The sequence below is a fragment of the Brachyhypopomus gauderio genome, chromosome 17, assembly GCF_052324685.1.
Source record: "Brachyhypopomus gauderio isolate BG-103 chromosome 17, BGAUD_0.2, whole genome shotgun sequence".
Classification (NCBI taxonomy): Eukaryota; Metazoa; Chordata; class Actinopteri; order Gymnotiformes; family Hypopomidae; genus Brachyhypopomus; species Brachyhypopomus gauderio.
Genome location: NC_135227.1, coordinates 21,742,951 through 21,754,974, shown reverse-complemented (window position 1 = coordinate 21,754,974; position 12,024 = coordinate 21,742,951). Strand labels below are relative to the sequence as shown.

The 12,024-nt window shown below is 49.2% G+C and overlaps 1 protein-coding gene across 1 annotated transcript; it reads right to left on the bottom strand.

The window, feature by feature from the left end:
- Positions 1 to 237: 237 nt before the first annotated feature.
- Positions 238 to 11,783, bottom strand: rlf (RLF zinc finger). Its single transcript, XM_076977615.1, has 8 exons — positions 11,185 to 11,783; positions 8,473 to 8,627; positions 7,887 to 7,968; positions 6,377 to 6,512; positions 5,976 to 6,178; positions 5,648 to 5,784; positions 5,374 to 5,515; positions 238 to 5,247 (listed from the first exon to the last, which is right to left on the bottom strand). The coding sequence occupies exons 1-8, from the start codon at positions 11,359 to 11,361 to the stop codon at positions 439 to 441; spliced, it is 5,841 nt and encodes a 1,946-aa protein (XP_076833730.1). The 5' UTR covers positions 11,362 to 11,783; the 3' UTR covers positions 238 to 438.
- Between the last annotated feature and the right edge of the window lie 241 nt (positions 11,784 to 12,024).

The window sequence follows — 12,024 nt, the reverse complement described above, 5'->3', positions numbered from 1 at the left end:
AACATTATTTAGGTTTAATTTGGGAAGTTGCAGAATTAGTCCAGATCTGACCTTTTCTTAAAACACCAGTGTAAATACCAATCTTTGATTACGTTGCCCTTCTGACCAACAGAAGCACTGTTCACATGGGGTAACTGTGTTGAGCAAGTTGAGTAACTTTATATTTGTAGATTTGATTTAAAAATTTTAGATTTGTACATTTTAATTTGTATACAACACACAAATTGTAAAATTAAGTCTTATTTTCATGACTTTTATTTGTTCTTATTTACATATATAAACATTTTTGAACTTGTATGGCAATCAAGGTATTAAACCTTGGCAGTTTGGCAAATAACCAATTGATAAATGTTATTAAAAAAATACTGGGGGAAGTTTTCAAAAAGAAAGCAAAAAGGGGTCAAGTGTAATTTGTCTTTTACAGTTCTGAGTACTAGTTTACGCTTTTGCGTCAGGGGGCAGGAGGTCGAGCAGAGAGGCGGAGGACTTGGGCCGCTCCAGAACCACCACGGGCTTGAGGAACTGCAGCTGCTCTATAGCCTGGTCCCCGCAGCCCCGCAGGGCCCTCTCCAGGATGAAGTGCAGGTTGTGGATGGAGCTGCACTCGTGCGTGGAGAGCAGGGGTTTCAGAGGAGAGGAACGTGACCTGCGGCTGCGCGTGGGTCCACGCTGGTTGTTCTCCTTCACAGAGCAGTGGCGTCGGTAACAATCTCGTCGACGAGGAGGGTCCGGTTTACAGCAGGGGTTCAGGACTCCCACCGAGAGCAACTTGTCGCATTTATGATTCTCCTCCTTCTCCTGAATGAACTTCAGGAACGAGGACTCAAAGCCTAAGGGTTTGTAACCTGCTATGTCAAATGCCCGGGGAGCCAGACCTTGACTGGGGTCTTTTTGGGCAGGTGGAGGTGGCGTAGCCGGGAGTGGTTCCGACGGCTCCGAGTTCTTCCGTCTCAAGGGCTGGCGTGTTGGGGTGGGGCTTGCAGGAACACAGACGGCAGCAGAAGTGCTGCCTGGCTTGCTCTCTCGGTCAGAGGGGTCCAGGGCGGCATCACTGACCGTTATTCTGAGGGTGGATGGAGGTGAAAGATCCAGGGGTGGAGGAGGAACCAGAGGGGGAGCTGGGGAGTCACTCTCTCTCTGGGCTTCCTGAACTGGGCTCTCAGTTTGGGCCTCAGGAACCGGGCTCTCCCTGTCCAGAATCTGGTCTGCGTGCCCATTAGATTCCCCATAAAGTTCATCATCCGCCCCCATCAGTGCAGTGCTGTCAGGGTGCGGCTCTTCTGGGACCTCCGGCACCTCCTGTCCTACTGATTCCGTCTTGATGGAATGGAGGCTCATGGGAAGGGACGGGCCCCCAGGGGTCTCTGGCTCTGCCTGGTACTCCATTCTAAGAACCCCGTTAGGAATCCTGGCCAAATCTGGAAGTGCGGACACTGCTGATTTCATTTGTATTAGTTCTTCCAGCTGCTCAGTGGTGTAGAATAGTTTGTCCTCATTCTGGGCCAGTCTGGTACGCAGCATTTTGTGACACGTCATGTAATGGCGATGTAAACTCCTCAGTTGGGTCACCACCGAGTGGCAGTTCTGGATCATGCACGGGAATGCCACCGGCAGGCAGCGATCCTGACACATCTGCAGGGCCTCCTCCGCCGTTCGGTAGACAAACTCCTGCTTTCTTTTTTTGGACTTTGGTTTTACACGTTCCACGCTGGGTTGGTCTTCTGGTGCCTCAACAGGATCGAAGTTCTCTTCAGCTTGACTGGGGTTCTTGTCTTTGTCACGGCAGCATCTTAAAGACTGTCTGAGGGTTAAACTATCAGAGGCCTTCAAAGACGGAGAAGATGTTACGATGAGCTTCTTCTGACAGCCTGTGTTTGCTCCAGCTCTGTGTGCACTCTGCAGACGCACTACATGAGGATTAGTCTGATCACACAGTTTGTACCATCCACGCTTTTTGTAGCTTCCATTGAACCTACACTGTGACTGCGTGTGTGTGCGCACCCCTGGCTCCTCCCCTTCATGCATCTCCCTGGTGTGACGCAGAAGGCTGCTCTTCAAGTGATAGGACGCACTGCAGTTAGCGTAGGTGCACTTGAATCTCGGAATGGGTTCCTCGGATAGCTGATGTTCCTTGCGGTAGTGTCTGTACAGACTACTGTTGTGACAGAACCTCTTATCGCAGCCGTTGTGCTTGCATAGGTGAAGGTTCCCATCCTCCTCCCAGCAAAACTGAGAGCTGTTATAGTGGTGTACGTTCTGCAAGTGGCGAAGAAGGTTGCACTGTTTCATATAGCCTGCAGTGCAGCCTTTGTGAAAACAAGGGAACTGCTTGTCATCCACGGTCACTCTGTCCAAGCACGGACTCCCTTTTCTGACCAGACGCTGACTTGCCCTCCTTTCCTGTGCGGTTCCACCTGCAACACGTCTGTCCTCACGCGGGCCATGCCGCGACACTGAAAGATGGCTGCTTCTCAGTCTCCTGTCTTTCTTTAGGACTTTGCTATTGCTTTTCACCATCTTGCCCTTACATGCACGGTGGTCTCTGTTCAGAGATCTGTACCTCCATGCAGGCTTCCGTCCTTCATCAGCAGACAACTTGCTCTTCTTGAGAGACTTGGAATCTTCCGCATCGTTCAGCTGCGAGGTAGCCGGCACGGCAGAATGAGAGGGATCTTCTGCCTTATTTTTTATATGAACGTTAATATCCTCCACAGCAGTGTGAATCTTCAGACAGTGAACTTTCAGCTCTTTACGTTCCCTGTAAACCTTTGAGCATAGATGGCACTTAAAAGGCTTGAACTTGAGAGAATTAAAAATGTCCATTTGCCCTACTTCCGTTTTCGAGTACCCATGCTTTCTGAAGTAGTGCTGAACCAGTGCACGGCTAGTTACGCTCTCATAAAAGCAACTTTCAACATCACATGTGTATGGCTTGGTTGTTTGCTGGACAGCCAAGTTGTTTTCCGACTGGCCCCTATCAACAGGAGGAGCCGCCTCTGGTGCGACACGGGCAAGTGGCGTTTCTGCTTTCTGAGGTGAATCGGGTTTCCACAGCAGTCTCTTTGGATCAGCGGTCGGTGAACGTGACTGGTCAGTTTTGTTGGTTGTTGCCGTGGCGGCTTGGGCTCTGGGGCTCACCCGTGACCCTTCACATCCGGCCGCTCGTCTACGAGACGTTCGCGGAGAGTTTTTAGACACGCCAGAGGTGAGACTGAGCTGGCTGAAGCCTAGCACAATGTCTGACAGCGCACTACTGACTTCAGCCTTACAAGAACCAGTCCTGATAGTTAAGGATGTTGAGGTATCGCTCGGCACAGAGTCGGCCGCGGACACAACGCCCTTTTCCTGACCAGAATCCTCCGTGGGACTTTTATCTTCATTTTGTTTATGCTCTTGTACAAGTTTGGTCTTTGAGCGCTTTTCATTTTCCATTTTTTTGCAAGCCTTGTTCTCTCTGAACTGTTCAGGATGAACCATTTCTAAGTGCTTCTGGATTTCTTTGGCTCTGGTGAAGGTCCTACCACACTTCTCCAAGCCACAGGTGAATTTTTTACCATCGAAACACACAGCAACACACATCAGGGAACGCTTGGGCTCTGCGCATTCTGAGTGTTGCGATGGTGAAAGTGTTTTGGACGCATTTAAGAGTTCCCGGCTGGACTCGTGGGTCCTGTCGGAGCCGGCGTCCTCTTCTGCGGCAGGCAGCAGGAGTTTCCTCTTTGCTTTTCTCTGCGCCTCAAAGTCCTTCTCTGTGAAGGAGATGCCATGACTAGCCAAGTGCGAGACAAATTCTTTGCGGGAGTAATAGAAGTTCCTGCAGCCCGGGCTCACGCAGGTGTAGGCCGCGTCACGGAAGTGCTGCGCCTCGTGGTGGTACAGCTGACCCAGGTCGCAGAAGGACAGACTGCAGCCCTTCAGCTCGCAGCCGTAGGCCAGCCGGAAGCGGTGGCCGTGCTTGTGCTCCACCAGCTCGTTGGGGGAGGCGAAGCTTGCCCCGCAGCCCATGACCACGCACACGTACGGCCGATCTCCGCCGTGAAGGCGGCGGTGCTGCCGGTGGTGGTGCGCGCTCACAAACGTGCGCCGGCAGAACGTGCACTTCTCCCGCCGCTCCTTCATCTCCGTGTAATGTCGGACGTTCGGGTCCGCGTCTCCGTGGTCGTTCCTGAGGTGGACGCCCAGGTACTTAAAAAGTTTGAAGTTCTTTGAACAGTCAGTGGCGGGGCAATGATAAACCTCACGATCTTGCAGTTTATAGTGATCGTAAATGTAATCAAAAGTGATGTGATCGTCGTCGGTGCGCTTCTTAGGCACTGTGGCAGCTTGATCCAACATGTGTTGCAGGACAACAGGGTCGCGGGTCGACTGGTAGTACATGAGCAGGGACGGATCCAGGGGTATCTGTCCAGGCTCCAGGGAGTCAAGTTCGTCCACGTCTGAATCTCCAGCTTCAAACTCCAGCTTCATCCTCTTCTTCACCCTCTTCTTCTTCAAATGGCTGACTCTAGTGGGCATTCGGAGGTGCTTTTTGGAATGCGGCACGAACTCCTGTCTACTTTCAAACTTTTGCAAGCACACAGGACAGGTCCACACATCGTTCTCCATGTGCTTCCTGGCGTGGTGGAGGAGGCGTGGTTCGATCACCTCCCTCTGGCAAATGCGGCACTGAAACTGGTACTGCTGCCATCTCTTCGCCCTCTCAGAGGTCCACGCTTTCTTTAAGGTTTTATTCTGATGCGACATCGTTGCAGTCTCCTCTCTCTCTTTCTTCTCCTCAGCAAGGCTTTCTTCAGTCTGGCTTTTTTCCTGCGTATCAACATCTTCCTCTTCTGGATTTGTCACTGCCGGTACGTTGTTCACCTCTTCCTCTTCCTCGGGTTCCACTCCCAACAGCTTAATGCAGTAGTGCTTCAAGGTCTTCCAGTCCCAGAACTCGGGATCAAATGGCCAGTGGGCTTTGAGTGCAAGAAGCAGCTCACAGCGTAGCGAGTTTGGGATAATGGCATTCTCCTCATCATACTTCTGATCTGGACAGCTGTAAAGGTCCTCCAGCCTGTCAAACACCTCTCGTGAGGGGCTCAGGAGGAACTCTGTGAGCTGGCAGGCTCGCAGGACCTCAAGATCATCTGGGAGCAGACAGGCGACGGTTTTGCAGACGGTGGTTCGAGTTTCTATCTCCTCTTGCCTTGGAAGTTGGAAGGCTTTCACACAAAGTTCAACAGACACTGCCAGCCCAAAGTGTGTCGCCTGAAAAAGCAGTAAGAGGGAGACACAGTGAGGGCACGTGACTGTGGGGGGGGGGGGGGGGGGGGTGACCTGGTGTGATATCTGAACGAGGAGCAAAGGAACAGACAGACGGACACAATCGCACACCTCAGTCTGGATCACTCGAATCAGGAACAGCAGGTGGTAGACGGTCTTAGCAATCGCCCCAAACTGGAGGCACCGTTCTATGAATGACTCGAGGGACCCGTCAGTCCTCCTCTGCAGTTTACTCCAGATCAGCGTGAACTCCCTGAACACCAGACAAGAAACACACCATCAAACACTTAGTGTCTTCCTCACAGCAGTCACATCGCACACAAGACTTAACACACTCCAAGATGCTCAAATGGACGGGTTAGTGTGTTAAGGGGAGGAGCCGTACCAGGAGTAGCACAGGCGTTCCTGCTGAAGCTGCTGACTCAGATACGTGGTGCACAGGATGAAGGCCGTGTTCTCATCGCCCTCCGTCTCCATGTTGCAAATAATATCCAGAACATCTTTGGCGTCCAGCCTGGAGATCTAAACCAAACGATGTTATTACACTTCTATACTGCATAGAGAAATACACACATGCATGTATATAGTTCATCTTGCTAAAGCATTTAGAGGAGAAAGCCCAATTTTGCTTAAGCTGAGTCTGCACTACATGATTTTAGCCCCGATTTTGACACTTTGAACCACACCCTGCACAGTCTGAGGAGACCCTGTACCTCTGCTATTGCGTCCTCGCTGGGCAGCAGCTGGCACAGCTGTGTGACAAACGTCTGGCGGAAGCTGGCCTGGTTGGGCAGCTGACGACAGGACCCACAGGCTTTAGTGAGGAGCAGAACCTTCTCCACCTCACCAACCTTCTCCAGGTGTTTGATCCTCATCTCCAAAAAGTCTTCTCCCTCCAGAGCAAGGTAAGCATTCACTGTGGAAACAGAAGAAACAACTTCAAACACTCCCCCCTCATATTTATGGTCTTTTGGGTCAGAGGTTGAATGCTTAAAATGTATTATTTAATATTATCTTAAGATATTAAATAATATCTTCTTGCAGCATTTCTCTTCTGTGCCCGATTTGTACAATTTGTGGCTTGATTTCTTGAATTGAAGATAAAATGACTGACCCTCATCTGCATCTGTTGGCTGTCCAGTGAGTAGGGCGATGAGGGCGGGGCTGCTCCATGCCCCGCCTTCTCCTGTGATCTGCAATAGGGCCTGCAGGTCTGTGCTCCCATACTGCAGCATGGCATCATGAGCTGCCTGCAGGGACACAGCACCAGCTGAAGTCTACCGAGCCGCAGGGCCTCCTGCCACTTACACACTCTGCTCAGCCCCAAGTGGGACCACCTTTGAAACTGCAGTTCTGAATGCATGCCTTCAAATACCAATCACTACAGTCAACATGCGTATCAATACAGGAGTTCAAGACTGAATCCACATCTCTACAGCCACATGAGGCATTATTTCTGAAAAAGACTAGCCAACAGAAATTAAGGACACGTATATTCCACAACTACACGGTCCTGGACATCGTAAAACCCAATCACAGACTGGCTTTGGCACTGCTAAGGCATTTTTTAAAAATTCCCCTAGAACGATCTTGTTTAAATTTGCTGACTAGGCACTCCATCTGATTTACATAGCTAAATAAAGACTGAAACTCAAATAGCATTACAACACACGCGTGTTATACACACACGTGTCAGGATGGAGTGATGGTGAGAGAAGAGATATCAGGGTATCTGCACTTTTTAAAATCTCAAATTCAATGACTTTTAAGACCTTTTTAATACCTCTCACAAGAAAAAATAATACTATTACTGGGGATGCAGGTGTGTTCCACATCGTTGACGGGGGGGGTGGCGAACGAAAATTGTTGACGTTGTTGAGGCCGTATACTCCAACGCTAGGAATCTAGCACTAGGACCCTGGAGCGGTTATTTTCTGCATTAGCGCTAGATTTGGCAAAGTTCACATCGCGCCAGAACAACTGAACAACACACACTTATAATAATTTAATGCCTCCCCTCATAAAATTCCAGACATTTTAAGACATTTTTAGGCCTTGAATATGGAAAACTAAATTTAAGACATTTTAAGACTTTTTAAGGACCCGCGGGTACCCTGGATATAACTGCTGAGCATCTCTAATCCGTGTATCATTCGTTCATTTGATATTCAACTGAAAATCAAAATCGGAAAATAAAAAAAAATACTGTCTTAAAATGGTTGAAGATAGAATACCGAATATGCAAACGTGAAACCAACTTTACCGCAGTCAAACAAAGCCCACGAAGAATAAACAAATCAGTAACTTCCGGGGCACGCAAATGGGTCAAGTTAAAAAAATCTAAATCAAGTTCGGCTCCGAATCCGCTTTTTTATTTTGCAATTTTGGCTTGGATCATCAAATAAAAAACAGAAAAATACAAGTCTGGTTTGTTTTTTTGTTTTTATATTCCAAACGAAAAGCAAAATAATGAATTGTTTTTTTTGGTTTTCCGATTTTGATTTTCAGTTGAATATCAAATGAGCGAATGATACACAGATTATCTCTACACCATTGGAAAAGAACAGATTCATTAAACGAATCTCACCTGAACAGAACTATGGAAATGGATCAGAACATCTCACCTGAACAGAACCGTGGAAATGGAGCCAGGCTTCAAATGGAATCTCATTCTGAGGCACAGAGAGGAGCAGCTCAAAGCAGCTCCTAACGACAGTGAAGAGGAACAACATCAGCAAGTCTGAGGACCTTCAGTGACTCCAGTAGAAGGTGAGATCAACAACACACATCTCCTCCAGAGATACGAGATACTCACTAGGGCTTAAGTAAATACTATTAACTGAAGTTCCATTCAGCTAAAAAAAAAAAAACTCTTCAAGAAGTGATTAAGTTTGAATATCTGCTAAATATCATATTCATAATTGTTAATAGAATTTCATCTAGGGAAATCAAAACTGAATATATTAAACTAGTGATCATTAAAATCATCATTACATTATCATTAGTCATTTTACAAGTTACAATGACTATACAAGTCTCAATCATGGGGATAAAAGCAAGAAAGTGTAAGAAAAAGCAAAACAAATCTAAAAGTAGACGTCAATACACGGTGTCATTTCAGGTATCACTTTTGAGTAGTGCTTTCATGTAACCACAGTTAACACTCTGCTTAGCCCCGCCCCGCCCACGCCCCGCCCACGCAGCACTCACAGAGCGAGTCTCTTCAGCACGAGGGCAACACTCGGGGAGTCGGCCGTCAGGTGTGGCCTGGCCGCCGCAAAACAGTTGATGGAGAGACAGTAGACCTGCAGCAGACTCAGTCCGTGTTCCACAGAGTTCCTGCTTCCTGCATAATGCATCAGAGCCTTGAAAGAAAGAACAAAATCCCAGATTCAGTCACAAGATCATTCCCAGGCCTACAGAGCACAGGAGCACCTACGAACCCTGTTGATTCATTCCTGTTGATAATTTCTTGCCTACAGACGTTTGCATGTGGCCTGTCCTATAGTCATTTACAAGGAGGAAGACTAGTAACCTGACTTATCTAGAAAAATGTATTTTTAGACTCCTATATAATCAATAGAAGTGATCCTAAATTTTTGTAAACAATAGCACCAACACATACAGTAGTTGGGTTTGCGATATACATCAACCTCACAGGTCTGCAGATACATACTTCTGAGATTTTTTTTTACCCCAAAAAACGTGATCAAGTTCAAGTCCTGCAGCACCGATCTCAGCAAAATAAGTGCTTAACTTCTACACAGTTCTATTCATCTGGTACTCAAGTCCATAAAGAGTTTTGGACCTGGGAAACAGTGAACAGTGCAGTGCTGGAACCAAACTCCAACTGAAGGAGGAACGTCTCATCGAGCAGGGCTAAAATTCAACTTTGGAAGGTGGAACCTCCAGGAGTACCGAGGACTGGTCTCCAGGAGTACCGAGGACTGGTCTCCAGGAGTACCGAGGACTGGTCTCCAGGAGTACCGAGGACTGGTCTCCAGGAGTACCGAGGACTGGTCTCCAGGAGTACTGAGGACTGGTCTCCAGGAGTACTGAGGACTGGTCTCCAGGAGTACTGAGGACTGGACATCCGTAATGCAGATTAACAAGCCACTTGTCTAATGAGTCGAGTATGAAGGACTCAGGAGAGCAGAGAGAAGCCCAACAGAACAATTCCACCTGCTCCACCTGTGATGCTGCACTAATTGAACCTTGGAGAGCAGAGCGGATGTACCTGTTGTACCCCCCCCCCCCCCCAACACACACACACCCACCATACACACAGGGAATCCCCTTTGACAAATGCTTAACCTAGAAGTTAATAATAGAGCAAAGGGATTGTTTGGAAGGGTGGGGAACCATTACCTGAATTTAACCCTGCAGACTATTCTTAGGTGCTTCAACCCCAGAGAGCCACCGACATCCCCCAACACCAGACTCAGCAAACAGTGTCTGACGTGGCTCTACCCAAGAATACTAGTTAAAGACAGATTTCAGTTTTAGGAAAAACTTGATTTTGCACAGCAAAAGGCAACATGTGGTACTGTATTATATTGTCAAGTTACATCTTCATAGGACATCTGCACCACACACACACACACACACACACACACACACACACACACACACACACACACAGTGTAAATCCCTCTAGACACGACCATCTTCTACATGGAAGTTTAACCAAAAACGTGATTAAATGTTTGAAAGCACGAGCCAGGCTGTTTATAGCATAATAAGAACAGTAAATCGAGCAGGTGGGTGTGTGGTCCTGTATCCTCACTGGGACGGTCTTATTGGGCCCCCAAAGAGAGCGGGGGCTGTCAGGAGAGTCGTCCATCAGAACCAGCCCGCCACTTGCAACCCTGTTGGAGTGGTTGCCACAGCAACATCATGGCTGCTGTTGATCTCAAGTGATCCCTAGTTTACCTGTTTCCATTCTGATTAGATTTGTACCGAATGAATCTCGTTAACTGGGAGATTTGTATTATTATTAACACTTATCTATGTGTCCCAATGCATTACTGCAGTATTCAAAACACTCACAAATAGCACATTCCTTTATGTGCTAACATCTTCCTGTTCTTTCTGCAAACACCATTGAGATGTTTTTTTTACATACGCAAAACAAGTGTTTCAAAAATCAGGTGAAGAACCTTCACTAGATCACTATCACTTTCACTAATACAGTATATGCACGAAACAAACTTCTAAAACAAAGTATGCTACTACGAACTTGTTTATATATAGTACATATATTAAGCGCGTCGAGATGTTGGACACAGTTCGTTTCTAAAATAGTTTGGCAGTAAACCACCGTCACATAAATGCACTTGTCTGTTTTCTGACGCCACTTCAGTGAGTTTATGAAGATAAATAAGCGGAACTGGCCGCGATAACGACGCGCGTGCCGCTACGTGACCGGGATCACGCGGGTGGGGCGCGAGCGTCCCGCAACCGACTCGGTGAAGTTGCGGGAGCGCGAGCCCCAGGAGCACGAGCGTGCACGTCCGGGACGCAACATGCGCGGGTGCACGGTCGGAACCGAAGAGCGGGCGGCGCGGCCCACACGAGGCACCTGGTCTCCTAAAATCACGCACAATAAAACATCACGCGCACGTGTCGGTCCCGCGCGGACGTGCAGTACCGTGCGTTTCAGATACAGCACCGTGCGCCGTTTCCTACACGGTCGCGTACGGGTCCGCCGAACCGCACGCAGCTAAACACGCACAGCTGTGCAGGCCCAGCAGCCCGGACCGTCCGACATGGACCGACCCGCCGTGCGGGGGGAACCGCGGCCCGCACACACGGGTCCGGACGGGACACCGTCTCTCCACGGGCCTGCACGCTAACGGGGGCCCACGTCCAGGTTCGGCGCACGACCCGCCACGTCCCCCGTCCCCCCCGAGCGGAGTTTACCTGGCAGAAGTTGTCGCAGTACTGGGCGGACGACGCCTCGCACACGTCGCGCTGCCGGAGTTCGGCCTCCAGCTGCTGCAGCGCGGCCTGCAGCCGCTCCATGGCGAAGAACGCGTCCTCGTCCGCCAGGCCCCGCAAAGTCCAGTCCGAGTCCGCTTCCCCGCTCCCGTCCGCCATGCTCACGGGCCGCCAGCGCGCGTACGCACCTCCCCTATCATGTGATGTGGGGTGAGACGGAGAGTGAGACTGGGGGGGTGAGACGCCTGCAGCCTGCTGGGTTTAAACAGCGCACACAATGGCAGGAGCGCGTGAATGCACCGTTCGGCACCGCTGTAGTTGGACCTGAGCTACAACAGAAGCATGAGCTCACAGGTCCACGTCACACACACACACACACACACACACGAGCTCGTGTCTGCACACGCGCACGAGTTAAACAGGTTTTACTGCGTCCTTTCACAGACTTGGAGAGCTCATCTTGGTGTAGTTAATCAACCAGAAACGAATTCCCGCACAAAGGTGTGGACTTTAGCTGATCTGTGCACACTTGGTTAAAACTGGACCAAAGGCGACGGTTCCGCCCCTGCACGGTTCCGCATGCACGAAATAACACGAGCTCACGTGACGCGCCCTTCCGGAGGTAAACATTCAAAATGGAGTCACTGTCACCCACTAACCTAAAATGAATGCTCACGTTAGTGTGCGTGGAGGCGGACGGTGGCCACACGTCTAACGATGTAGCTGCAGTCAAGGAAAACACTTCATCCCAAATTATTTTGAGGACTGATACCTCAAAATCCTGCATTTCAATTCTGAATGTTTAGACCATGGAGCATGTTT

What these genes read in the sequence shown, in the direction of transcription:
- rlf (XM_076977615.1), bottom strand. Translation starts at nt 11,361, where the DNA reads ATGGCGGACGGGAGCGGGGAAGCGGACTCGGACTGGACTTTGCGGGGC. An exon ending in GCGAGGACGCAATAGCAGAG is followed by an intron (nt 5,785 to 5,975) that starts GTACAGGGTCTC and finishes CGTTTGGTTTAG; the next exon opens with ATCTCCAGGCTGGACGCCAA. An exon ending in TTCGAGTGATCCAGACTGAG is followed by an intron (nt 5,248 to 5,373) that starts GTGTGCGATTGT and finishes CTGCTTTTTCAG; the next exon opens with GCGACACACTTTGGGCTGGC.